The 12,361-nt window shown below is 42.8% G+C and overlaps 1 protein-coding gene across 4 annotated transcripts in view; it reads left to right on the top strand.

Moving 5' to 3' along the window:
* The window catches only part of Brd8 (bromodomain containing 8), a 46,849-nt gene extending 34,612 nt beyond the window's left edge, over window positions 1–12,237 (top strand). For 3 of the 4 annotated variants that reach the window (XM_070036081.1, XM_070036079.1, XM_070036078.1), the window contains 5 exons: window positions 871–1,025; window positions 4,185–4,274; window positions 5,772–5,840; window positions 10,155–10,332; window positions 11,681–12,237. In XM_070036081.1, the coding sequence (XP_069892182.1) occupies window positions 871–1,025; window positions 4,185–4,274; window positions 5,772–5,840; window positions 10,155–10,332; window positions 11,681–11,731 (543 nt within the window). In that variant the 3' untranslated portion in view covers window positions 11,732–12,237. The remainder of the gene's footprint in view (window positions 1–870; window positions 1,026–4,184; window positions 4,275–5,771; window positions 5,841–10,154; window positions 10,333–11,680) is intronic. The other variant, XM_070036082.1, reaches the window with a different exon arrangement.
* The last annotated feature ends 124 nt before the right edge of the window (window positions 12,238–12,361 follow it).

Raw genomic sequence — 12,361 nt, 5'->3', positions numbered from 1 at the left:
CAGTTCAAGTCCCAGGACTGGCACAAAAAAAAAAAAAAGATGCACTGTATTAATAATCTTATATATGGGCATTGTAACCTCTTTGTATCTTAATTTTTAAAAATCACTTAATTAGCCTGGTACTAGATTATAGACTCAGACCTGTAATCCTAGTTACTCAGGAGGCTGAGATCTGAGGATTGCAGTTGAAAGTCAGCCTGGGCAGGAAAGTCACTCAAAAACTAGAAGTGATGCTGTGGCTCAAGTGGTAGAATGCTAGCCTTAAGCAAAAGACCTCAGGGTCAGCTCCCAGGTTCTGGGTTCAAGCCCTATGACCAACCAAAACAAATAAACAAAACAGTTTTTAAGTGCCTTCAAAGCACAAACGAAGGTGATAATGATTTTTAAAATACAATGTTCAACGAATTGAGTAAATGCTGCTCTTTCATTTTGGAATGTAGGAACAGGGTATGCCAAAGTTAAAATTCTCCAGAAAGATTATTAAGATTTCATTGACTTAAGTCTAGTTAAGCCAATTTTCTCTAATTTCTTCTGTGGCTTTACGTATAATCAACTTCTTGCATTCAGCCTTCATAAACTGTGCAAAGGGGCTGGGAAGATGGCTCAGTGGTAGAGTGCTTGCCTTGCATGCCTGAGGCCCTGGGTTCGATTCCTCAGCACCACATAAGCAAAAAGAAAAAAGCCAGAAGTGGCGCTGTGGCTCAAGTGGTAGAGCGCTAGCCTTGAGCTGAAGAGCTGAGGGACAGCGCCCAGGCCCAGAGTTCAGGCCCCATGACTGGACCCAAAAAAAAACAAAAAACAATAAACTGTGTAAAATAACAATGGGGATAATTATTTTTAAAAGTTTGCTTTGTTTTCTGGAATTCCCAGGAGGCTCACGAAGACTCCAAAGAAGAGGACCAAGGTGAAGGGTATATTTCAGAGATGGAAGAACAGCTCCCTTCAGGTGACATTGATGATAGCCTCAGTTTTCAGGAAACTCCCCTGGTGGATTTCCTTTACAACAGTACTAACTCCTCAAAACTGTAAGTTCAAGACTGTGGATGTTGTTCAGTGGTAAATGCTTACCTTGCATGCATAAGGTCTTGAGTTTGATCCCCAGTACTGGGGGGGGAATAAATGCCTGTAATCATACTTAGGAGACTGAGTCCATGAGAGTCACAGTTCAAAGCCAGCCCAGGCAGGAAAGTCTATGAGACTCCATCTTCAATTAGCCAGCAAAATATGAGAAGTAGAAGTGGGGCTCAAGTGGTAGAGTACAAGCTTTGAAAAAGAAAAGCTAATGAGAGCATGGGGTCCTGAGTTCAAGCCCCTGATAACAGCATTAAAAGAAAAGAAAGGGGTTGAGAAGGTGGCTCAGTGATAGAGTGTTTGCCTTGCATGCACGAGGCCCTGGGTTTGATTCCTCAGTACCACATAAGCAGAAAAAGCCTGAAGTGGTGCTGTGGTTCAAGTGGTAGAGTGCTAGCCTTGAGCTGAAGAATGAGGGACAGAGCCTAGGCCCAGAGTTCAGGCCCCACGACTGACGAAAAGAAAAGAAAAGGAAAGGATTAGAGAATGTGGCTAGCATGCATAAAGCCCTGGGTTCCTCAGTACCACATATACAGAAAAAGCTGGAAGTAGCACTGTGGCTCAAGTGGTAGAGTGCTAGCCTTGAGCAAAAAGAAGCTCAAGGACAGTGCCCAGGCCCTGAGTTCAAGCCCCAGGACTGGCAAAAAAAAAAAAAAAAAATACTGGTCAGGTGCTGGTGGTTTATGCCTGTAATCCTAGAAACTCAGGAGGCTGACATCTGAGGATCACATTTTGAAGCCAGTTTGGACAAGAAAGTCTGTGAAACTCTTATCTCCAATTAACCATCAATAAGCTAGAAGTAGAGCTGTGGCTCAAGTGTTAGAGCATGAGCCTTGAACAAAAAAGCTCAGGGACAAATGGCCAGGCCCTGAGTTCAAGCCACAGAGCAAACACTAAACAAAGAAATGGAGTAGGAGAAGTAAAGAAAGAAACTGGGAAGGAAGGAAAGAAAAATCAAAGAAAGAAGGAGGGGAGGGAAACCCTAAAAACAAAGCAATTTACTCTTTGTCCATATATCTTTTTTTTTTCTTTTTGGCGGTCCTGAGGCTTGAACTCTGAGACTGGGTACTGTCCCTGAGCTCCTTTTGCTCAAGTCTAGTACTCTACCACTTGAGCCACAGCACCATCTCTGGCTTTTTCTGTAATTTAATTGGAAATAAGAGTTTCACAGACTTCCCTGCCCAAGCTGGCTTCAAACCATAATCCTCAGATCTTTGCCTCATAAGTAGCGAGGATTACAGGCAAGAGCCACAAGCATCCAGCTTGTCCAAATATCTTAAGTGATATAGAAAACTTGTCCTTTCTTATCAGCAGACAAGCTTAAAAGTATTTTTTATTTAATTTTTTTTATTATTATAAAGGTGATGTATAAAAGGGTTATAGGCACATAAGTAAGGTAATGAGTACATTTCTTTTTCTTTTTTTTGTCGGTCATGGGGCTTGAACTCTGGGCCCGGGTGCTGTCCCTCAGCTCTTCAGCTCAAGGCCAGCACTCTACCACTTGAGCCACAGTACCACTTCTGGTATTCTGGTGGTTTATTGGAGATAAGTCTCACAGACTTTCCTGCCCAGGCTGGCTCTGATCCACGATCCTCAGATCTCAGCCTTCTGAGTAGCTAGGATTACAGGCATGAGCCACCAGCCCCCAACATGAGTACATTTCTTTTTTTTTTTTGGGTCCAGTCTTGGGGCCTGAACTCTGGATCTGGGCGCTGTCCCTTAGCTCTTCAGCTCAAGGCTAGCGCTCTACCACTTGAGCCACAACGCCACTTCCAGCTTTTTTCTTTTTTGCTTATGTGGTGCTGAGGAATCGAACCCAGGGCCTCATGCATGCAAAGCAAGCGCTCTACCACTGAGCCACCTTCCCAGCCCCTATTAAAAGTATTTTTAAAGAAATGTACTCATGGGGCTGGGATTAAAAGTATTTTTAAAGAAATGTACTCATGGGGCTGGGAAGGTGGCTCAGTAGTAGAGCCCTTGCCTTGCATGCATGAGGCCCTGGGTTTGATTTCTCAGCACCACATAAGCAAAAAAGAAAAAAGCCGGAAGTGGCGCTATGGCTCAAGTGGTAGAGCGCTAGCCTTGAGCTGAAGAGCTAAGGAACAGCGCCCAGATCCAGAGTTCAGGCCCCAAGACCAGACCCCCCCCAAAAAATACTTTTAATAGATATTCATGAGCCAGGTGCTGATGGCTCATGCTTGTAATCTTAGTGAGAGCTGAGGATTAAGGTTCAAAGTCTAGTAGGACAGTCTGTGAGACAGTTGGTGACTTTTGTCTGTGCCTGTCCTGGAGCTCGTACTCTGAGCCTGGGTGTTATTCCTGAGTTTTTTTGCTCAAAGCTAGTGTTCTGCCTACCACTTGGAATTGCACAGATTTTCTTGCCTGGGCTGTCTTCAAACCAAGATCCTCAAATCTCAGCCTCCTGAGTAGCTAGGATTTATGTATGAGGTACAGGTACCTGACCATGAGACTCTTATCTCCAATTAACCACCAAAAAGCTCGAAGTTCAGTAGAACCGTGGCTAAATGGTAGACCACTAGCCTTAAGAGAATAAAGGTAAGGTATAGTGGCCCAGCCCTGAGTTCAGTACAGCACTGGCATTAAAAACAAAAAAATAAAAAACTAGACCAGGGAGAGTGAAAAGGAAAAATATTTAAATTATTTAGCATTCAGATGAAACAGGAATTCTTTGATCTATGAAAGCAAGCATTTCCTTCTCTGGATTAAAACAGGATGAGATTACTTTTTCAACTAAGTTACGTACTGAGCACAAACTATGTGCCAGGGTCTCTTATAGACTGTTCGGAATCATTATTGAACAGAAACTGCTTTTATAGACAAATTCTTTCGAGTCAAAGATGCTGAAAAGCAAATCAGTAAGAGTAAAAAAGCACCACCAATTGTAGAATTATAGCATACTTTATAAGGAGGTAACCATTTCAGTGATAAGTAGAAGAATATATGAGTTTATAGGCCCTTATAGAAACATTAAATATATTCCTATGCTGTTATATTAATTAGGTATACTATGCCTTGAGAAAAATCTCATTCCCTTTGAGAGAGAGAATAATTGTGAGGTTACTTTTTCTTCTCTGGCATGTTGTATGCTGAAGGACTGATCTAAGCCAAGATGACCCTGTTCAGAATCATTTGCTATTTAAGAAGACTCTTTTGCCAGTTTGGAAAATGATTGCCAGTCACAGGTAAGTCTCCAAAGTAGTAATAGGATTGTGTTCAGAACAGAAGCAATAAAGAATTAGAATGTAAGCATGAAAGGAGATACATTTGGTTTATCCCTCTAGTGAGCCATAGTACCGCCATAGCTGCTTTCACTAGTATGTACAAGAAATCATTTAGCCAGGTGTTGATAGCTAAAGCCTGTCAACATATCTGCTCAAGATGCTCAGATATGAGGATCTTGGTTCAAAACTAGCCTGGAAGCTAGGCACTGGTAGCTTACACCTGTAATTCTAGCTACTCAAGAGGCTGAGATCTGAGGTTCAAGGTTCAAAGCCAGCCCAGGCAGGAAGCGTCTGTAAGACTCTTTTTTTTTTTTTTCCCTGTCAGTCATGGGGCTTGAACTCTGAGCCTGGGCTCTGTCCTTCAGCTCTTTAGCTTAAGGCTAGCACTCTACCACTTGAGCCACAGTGCCACCTCCAGTTTTCTGAGTGGTTTATTGGAGATAAGAGTCTCATAGCCTTTCCTGCCTGGGCTGACTTTGAACCTCGATCCTCAGATGTCAGCCTCCTTAGTAGCTAGGATTACAGGCATGAGCCACCGCACCTGGCTGTGAGACTCTTATTTCCAATAAATTACTCAGAAAAAGCTGAAAGTGGCACTGTGGCTCAAGCTGTAGAGCTCTAACCTTGGGCACTAAGAAGCTAAGTTCAAGTCCCAGGATGTGAGGGGGTGGGGGAAAACAAACAAACCTGGCCTGGAGCCAGATGCTGGTGGCTCATGCCTGTAATCCTAGCTACTCAGGAAGCTGAGATCTGAGAATTGAAGCCAGCCAGGCAAGAAAGAGACTTGTATCCCCAAAAAACTACTAAAAAGCTGGAAGTGGAGTTTTGGTTCAAGTGGTAGGTGCTAGCCTTGAGCCAAAGGAGCTTATGGACAGCACATAAGCCCTGAGTTCAAGTCCCAGGACTGGTACATGTGGGGGTGTGCACACACACACACACACACACACACACACACACACACACACACACACACACATCTTACATGTGGACACGGACACACACACACACACACACACACACACACACACACACACACACACACACACACACACACACACACACACACACACACACACACACACACACACACACACACACACACACACACACACACACACACACACACACACACACACACACACACACACACACACACACACACACACACACACACACACACACACACACACACACATATATATATCTTTCCAGTATGGTAAATTCTCTCTTTTCACAAAGAGGCCTCAGGAACTTTGAACAAATTTCTGAACCTAAGTAAATAGATTATAATAATGGTTAAATAATAGATTTTTTTGTCAGTAGTGTTCACAGTATGCATTTGCCTAAGGAAAAACCTGAGCCATACTGTAGTTTTAGAAAATCTTGTTCATAGCCACTCTTCTCACACAACATAACTTAATATGGTTCCTTTTCTTCTCTGGATTTGTTCCTTAACAGGTTCAGCAGTCCATTTCTAAAGCCTGTGTCAGAAAGGCAGGCCCCAGGATACAAGGATGTGGTAAAAAGGTCAGTGGAAAAGGATCAAGAAAAGTTGGTTGAGGGCTGTGGATTTAACATAGTTGGTAGAGTGTTTTGCCTAGCATATGTGAGAACCTGGGTTCAATCCCTAACACCATAAACACACACACACACACACACACACACAAAATAACATTAACTACGTTTTTTAAAAGTTGATTTAAAAAAAACCTATCATTCTATCATTTTTTCACTTGTCAGATTATTTATTTTAAAAATGTATTTTACAGATGATCTAGTTTGTAAAGTTATGGTGAATTAGTCTTCATTTGAGAAGTAATTCAGGGAATAAAAGGATATTTATCTTTTGTTCAGCATTTGCCTTTAAAGAAGGTATATTCAAGCTGGGAGCTGGTGGCTATGCCTGTAATCCTAGCTACTCAGGAGGCTGAGATCTGAGGATCGCAGTTCAAAACCGTCCAGGAAAGTCTGCGAGACTCTATCTCCAATTAACTATCAGAAACCCAGAAGTGGCGCTATGGTTCAAGTGGTAGAGTGCTAGCCTTGAGCTGAAGAGCTGAGGGACAGTGCCCAGACCCAGAGTTCAAGCCCCATGACTGAAAAGAAGAAGAAGGAGAAGGAGAAGGAGAAGGAGAAGGAGAAGGAGAAGGAAGAAGGAAGAAGGAAGAAGGAAGAAGGAAGAAGAAAAAGAAAGTATATTCAGGACTGGGAATGTGGCTTGGTGGTAGAATGCTTGTCTAGCATGCATGAAGCCCTGGATTCTATTCCTTAGTGCAACAGAAAAGGCTGGAAGTGACACTGTGGCTCAATTTGTAGAGTGCTAGCCTTGAGCAAAAGCAGCTCAGGGACAGTGCTCAGCCCCTGAGTTCAAGCCCCATGACTGGCAAAAAAAAAAGGGGGGGGTGGCTGGGAAGGTGGCTCAGTGGTAGAGCACTTGCCTTGCATGCCTGAGGCCCTGGGTTCGATGCCTCAGCCCCACATAAGCAAAAGAAAAAAAGCTGGAAGTGGCGCTGTGGCTCAAGTGGTAGAGTGCAGGCCTTGAGCTGAAGAGCTGAGGAACAGCGCCCAGGCTCAGAGTTCAGGCCCCACAACCGGACCCCCCACCAAAAAAAAAAAAAAAAAAGAAGAAGAGGAAGAAGAAGAAAGGTATATTCATTTCAGTCTTTTTTTTTCCAGGGAGGGATGGGGCAGGGATGGTACTCGTCCTGGAGTTTGAACTCAGGGCCTGGATGTTGTCCTGTAGCTTTTTCATTCAAGGATGGCACACTGCCACTTGAACCACAGCTCCACTTCCCGCTTTTTGGTTGTTAATAGTAGAGAAGAGTCTCATGGACTTTCCTGCTCAGGCTGGCTGCTAACTGTGACCCTCAGATCTCAGCCTCTTGAGTAGCTAGCTTTACAGGCATGAGTCACTGGTGCCTGGACTAATACTTTTTTCTTTTTAATTGAGAAGGGGCTTTACTATGTTGCCTGGGCTCAAGTGAACTTCCTGAGTACATGGACTACAGCTGTGACCACCATGTTGCGTTTTAGTCTCTCATATTAACTTTTGATAGATATTTTGTTTTTGTTGTTGTTTGGTTTGATTTTGACAGTTTCACTAAGGTAGCCCTGGTTGGGCCTCAAACTTGTGATCTTCAGTACTGTGATTACAGGTATTATATATATTCCCATGCCTGCTTCTCTAATAGTGTGTGTGTGTGTGTGTGTGTGTGTGTGTGTGTGTGTGTGTGTGTGTGTGTGTGTGTGTGTGTGTGTGTGTGTGTGTGTGTGTGTGTGTGTGTGTGTGTGTGTGTGTGTGTGTGTGTACTGTGTATACTGGTCCTGGGGCCTGATAGTGTGTGTGTGTGTGTGTGTGTGTGTGTGTGCTGTGTATACTGGTCCTGGGGCCTGATAGTGTGTGTGTCTGTGTGTGTCTGTGTGTGTGTGCTGTGTATACTGGTCCTGGGGCCTGAACTCAGGGGTCATTGTCTTTGAGATTTTTTGCTCAAGGCTAGCACTCTACTGTTTGAGCCAAGCCATACTTCTAGATTGGGTGGTTAATTGGAGATAAGAATCTCACAGACTTTCTTGCCCCAGCTGGCTTTGAACCTCAATCCTGAGATCTCAGTCTCCTGGTAGCTAGGATTACAGACCAGCTTTTTCTGACAGTTTTTTTTTTTTTTTGGTCCGGTTGTGGGGCCTGAACTCTGGGCCTGAGCACTGTCCCTCAGCTCTTCAGCTCAAGGCCAGTGCTCTACCACTTGAGCCACAGCGCCACTTCCGGCTTTTTTCTTTTTGCTTATGTGGTGCTGAGGAATCGAACCCAGGGCCTCAGGCATGCAAGGCAAGCGCTCTACCACTGAGCCAACTTCCCAGCCCCCTGACAGTTTTTTTTTATACATAATTTTTTTATTGTGAAAATACTGTACAGTTTTTGACACTAGCCTTTGAAGGAAAACTTTAAAAGGAACTCTATATTTGTCTAGGAAGTAAGTTTTAGGCATGCTAAAATGAACATCTTAACAAAATTGGAAATTCATAACATTGCTTAATGGCAATATTTTGGATTTTAGAAGCATAGTTTCTCTTAAATTTTGTTATAAAACAATATGATAACCGAATTTAAAAGATTATGACAGTAGCCTTGAAGACTGACTGTGTTAGTCTATCTGTGCTCCTACAACAAAATTCTACAAATGGAACCATTTATAAAATCCATTTGCGCGTGTGCATGCGCGCGTGCGTGCATGCGTGTGTGTGCGTGTGTGTGTGTGTGTGTGTTAGTACTGGGGCTTGAATTCAGCCCAGATGCTGTTCCTTAGCTTTTCTGCCCAAAGGCTAGCACTCTACCATCAGAGCTATAGCTCCATTTCCAGCATTTTTGTGATTGATTAGGGATAAGGACAAAAGTCTGACTGACTTTTGTGTCTGAGTTGGCCTCAGATCTCAGCCTTCCGAGTAGCTAGGATTGCAGGCATGAACTACCTGTGCCAGCATAGCTAAATATTTTTCATGGATTTGAAGGAAGGGAAATCAAAGCTCAAAATAACTATCAGGGAAATAATGTCTTGTAAGAGCTGTTCTTTGCTTCCATGCTCCTGTCTTTGCTGCACTACCAGAGGGATAAATGCTTGTCCTTCAGCAGGGAAGGGATAGAGGGGCAAGACTGCAATCTCCAGTTCTTACTAGTATATTAGTATATTAATCCTTTTATGAGAGTAGAGCCCCTGTGACTTAATTCTTCTCCAAAAAGTCCACACTTCTTCATATTCTTTGCATTGGGGTTAAGTTTCAGGAAAATATCTATCATTCAAGAGAAAGATAATCTGTAAATGAGCAAAGTAAGGTTTAGGGTAGTCATGAACCCAGATTCTTACTTCTAGCTCAGTCCTCTTTCTACACTGCTGTGCCTTTGTGTGTATGTGTCTGTGTGTGTAGGTCTGTATGTGTGTCTGTGTATGGGTGTGCTAGTAGTGGGGCTTGAAATCAGGGCCTCATACTCTTGCTTAGCTTTTTTACCCAAGGCTAATGCTCTTCCACTTGAGCCACAGCTCCACTCTGGCATTTTGCTTGTTAACTTGAGATAAGAGAGTCTCACAGACTTTTCTGCTTGGGCTGGCTTCAAACTATTATTTTCAGTCTTAGCCTCCTGAGTAGCTAGAATTATAGCCATTGGCTTCTGGCTTATTGCTGTGCCTTCTGATCCACATCCCCAATACTTACACTTACTTTTTATGTCTCAATAAATAATTATCTTAATATTCAGTTGATTTTACTTTTTTTTTTGGGGGGGGGTCAGTTGTGGGGCCTGAACTCTGGGCCTGGGCGCTGTCCCTCAGCTCTTCAGCTCAAGGCTAGCACTCTACCACTTGAGCCACAGCGCCACTTCCAGCTTTTTCTGCTTATGTGGTGCTGAGGAATTGAACCCAGGGCCTCATGCATACAAGGCATACAAGTACCACTGAGCTACCTTCCCAGCCCCGATTTTTACTTTTCTATCTCCATGAAAAGAAGTAACAGTTTTCCATCTAGAGAGCAGGAAATGGTTCTTTTTCTCCATTTCTCCATGCTTTAGCCCTATTTCACTTAAGTAAATAAATACTTGCTAAACTTTACAAAAACAAACAGCCAATAATAATTACAGTGAGATAAACTGTTCATTGGTGCTGCTTTGATACTTAAGGCCAGCACTTATTCCCTCCTATGATAGTAAGTCTGTGAGCTCTAGAGTCAGACTGCTTCCAAATTAGAATCTAGGCAGTATAATTTTGGGCATGTACTTAAACTCTTTAGATCTTAGTTATTTCATCTGCTAGTTGGAAATAATAGTGGAACCTGTCCCTACTTGGCCATCTGCAGACCCATGGACTTAACTAGCCTGAAGAGAAATCTGTCTAAGGGACGGATTCGTACCATGCCCCAGTTCCAGCGGGACCTGATGCTGATGTTCCAAAATGCTGTTATGTACAATGACTCTGATCATCATGTGTACCATATGGCTGTGGAGATGCAGAGAGAAGTGTTGGAGCAGATTCAGGTACTACATATATAGAGATTTCTGCAAGAAGAAGGGGTGTATCTGGAATCTGATTTTGAAAAGAATAAAGGTGATGTTGCAATGACATTTTTTAAAAACTCAAGTGATTTATTTGTAAACAGGATAATCCTAGGGCTCCACCATACTGGCTGTGTCACATGCTCTCTCCTTCTGCAATGACATTTTTATCCCAGAGTTTAATCTTTGTGTGTTTGTGTGCACACGCATGTGTGTGTGTGCCAGTGCTGGAACTTGAACTCAGGGCCTCACATTCTTGCTTATAGTTTTTTCTGCTCAAGCCTGGTACTCTACACTTGAACCATGCCTCTACTTCCTACTTTTTCCTGGGAAAGGGAGCTAAGAGTCTCTTGGATTTGTCTGTTGGCTAGCTTCAAACCTCCCAAATAGCTAGAATTACAGGCATAAGCCACTGGCATCTGGCACCATAGTTTAGTCTTTTGACAAGATTGAAAAATATTAATGATTGATATAGTATTTTGGGGATTGGAAATTTCCAAGTCTTAGTAAGTCCAGGTTTAATACATAATGAGGTGACTAGGAAGGCAGGTAGCAAGGGAGTTGAGATGTACAATAGGACCTACTTTCATCTTTTTTTTTGGGGGGTCCAGTCATGGGGCCTGAACTCTGGGCCTGGGCGCTGTTACTCAGCTCTTCAGCTCAAGGCTAGTGCTCTACCACTTGAGTCACAGCGCCACTCCTGGCTTTTTTTCTTTTTGCTTATGTGGTGCCGAGGAATCGAACCCAGGGCCTCAGGCACGCAAGGCAAGCGCTCTACCACTGAGCCAACTTTCCAGCCCAGGACCTACTTTCAAAGCTTCAAGCTGGAAGGCTAAAATTACATACCAGGGACTGGAGTCACTCTTTTTTGGTTGCTACATCTGTTCATACTAATAATGTACATTCACGCTTTCCTATTTTTAGGGGTAAGATATAGTAGCTTCAAAAATCTAAGTTTTTATTTTCTGGACAAAACAGAAGAGAAAGCATACTACCTTCTTGCTTTCTAGCCTAATGCTGGTGGCTCAAGTCTGTAATCCTAGCTACTCAAGAGGCTGAGATCTGAGGATTGTAGTTTGAAGCCAGCCCAGGCAGGAAAGTCTGTGAGACTCTTATCTCCAATTAACCACCAAAAAGCTGTAAGTAGAACTGTGGCTCAAGGGGTTGAGTGCTACTGACGAGTAAAAAAAAAGTTCAGGACAGTGTTCAGGCCCTGAATTCAAGCCCCAGGACCAGCACACACACATGCACACAAACACACACACAAATTTACATTCAACCCTGTAGCGTTTAAAATTCACAGCCTGCTATCTGTGACTTTCTCCTGTAGGTGCTGAGTATTTGGTTGGACAAAAGAAGAGACTTAAGTAGTCTGGAATGAGTATCAAGCTACCCTAGTGGATGATGGAAGCCTGTTTTGTTTTTAACCTGGAACTACTACTCTGACCCTTTCTGAAGTTTAGACCTTTTGAGGATAACCAGAGAAGATCCCAGGGCTTGTTTACCACCTCTCTTTACTTTTCAATTAAAAGTGAAGACTTACCTCACAACCAAGTACTCAAAGATGCTTGCCAATAGAATCTTTTACTTCTGCTCTATAAATAAATGTTTTACAAACAATATTGCCTTTTTGTTTGTTTGAGACAGTCTCACTATGTTGGCATGCTGGGAATTAGAGGCTACAGAAGTATGCCACCAGGATCTGCAAAGATTGCTTTTTACTGATTACAGAAGCTGGGACTAAAGGGACAGAATCATGTGGTGAAACAAGCATGAAATTTGACAAGTCATTTTTCATGTATTATCTGGAAGATGATAGGTTGAAGTGAAGGAGACGGCTACAATTTATCTTATCCAAATGATGATAATTCAAGTATTCTTCAAATGAGAGAAGATAAAATTATGAGGAATCTGTTGGAAAATGTCTAGGGTTCTAAGTTTCACAAGATAATAAAAACAGCTTGTGGTGACTTCCTGCTTTGGTTTAAACAGCTAGGCTAGAGATTGCAAA

This window comes from Dipodomys merriami, unplaced genomic scaffold, assembly GCF_024711535.1.
Source record: "Dipodomys merriami isolate MVZ:Mamm:240054 unplaced genomic scaffold, mDipMer1.0.p SCAF_27, whole genome shotgun sequence".
Lineage (NCBI taxonomy): Eukaryota > Metazoa > Chordata > Mammalia > Rodentia > Heteromyidae > Dipodomys > Dipodomys merriami.
This window is presented reverse-complemented; position numbering and strand designations above follow the sequence as displayed.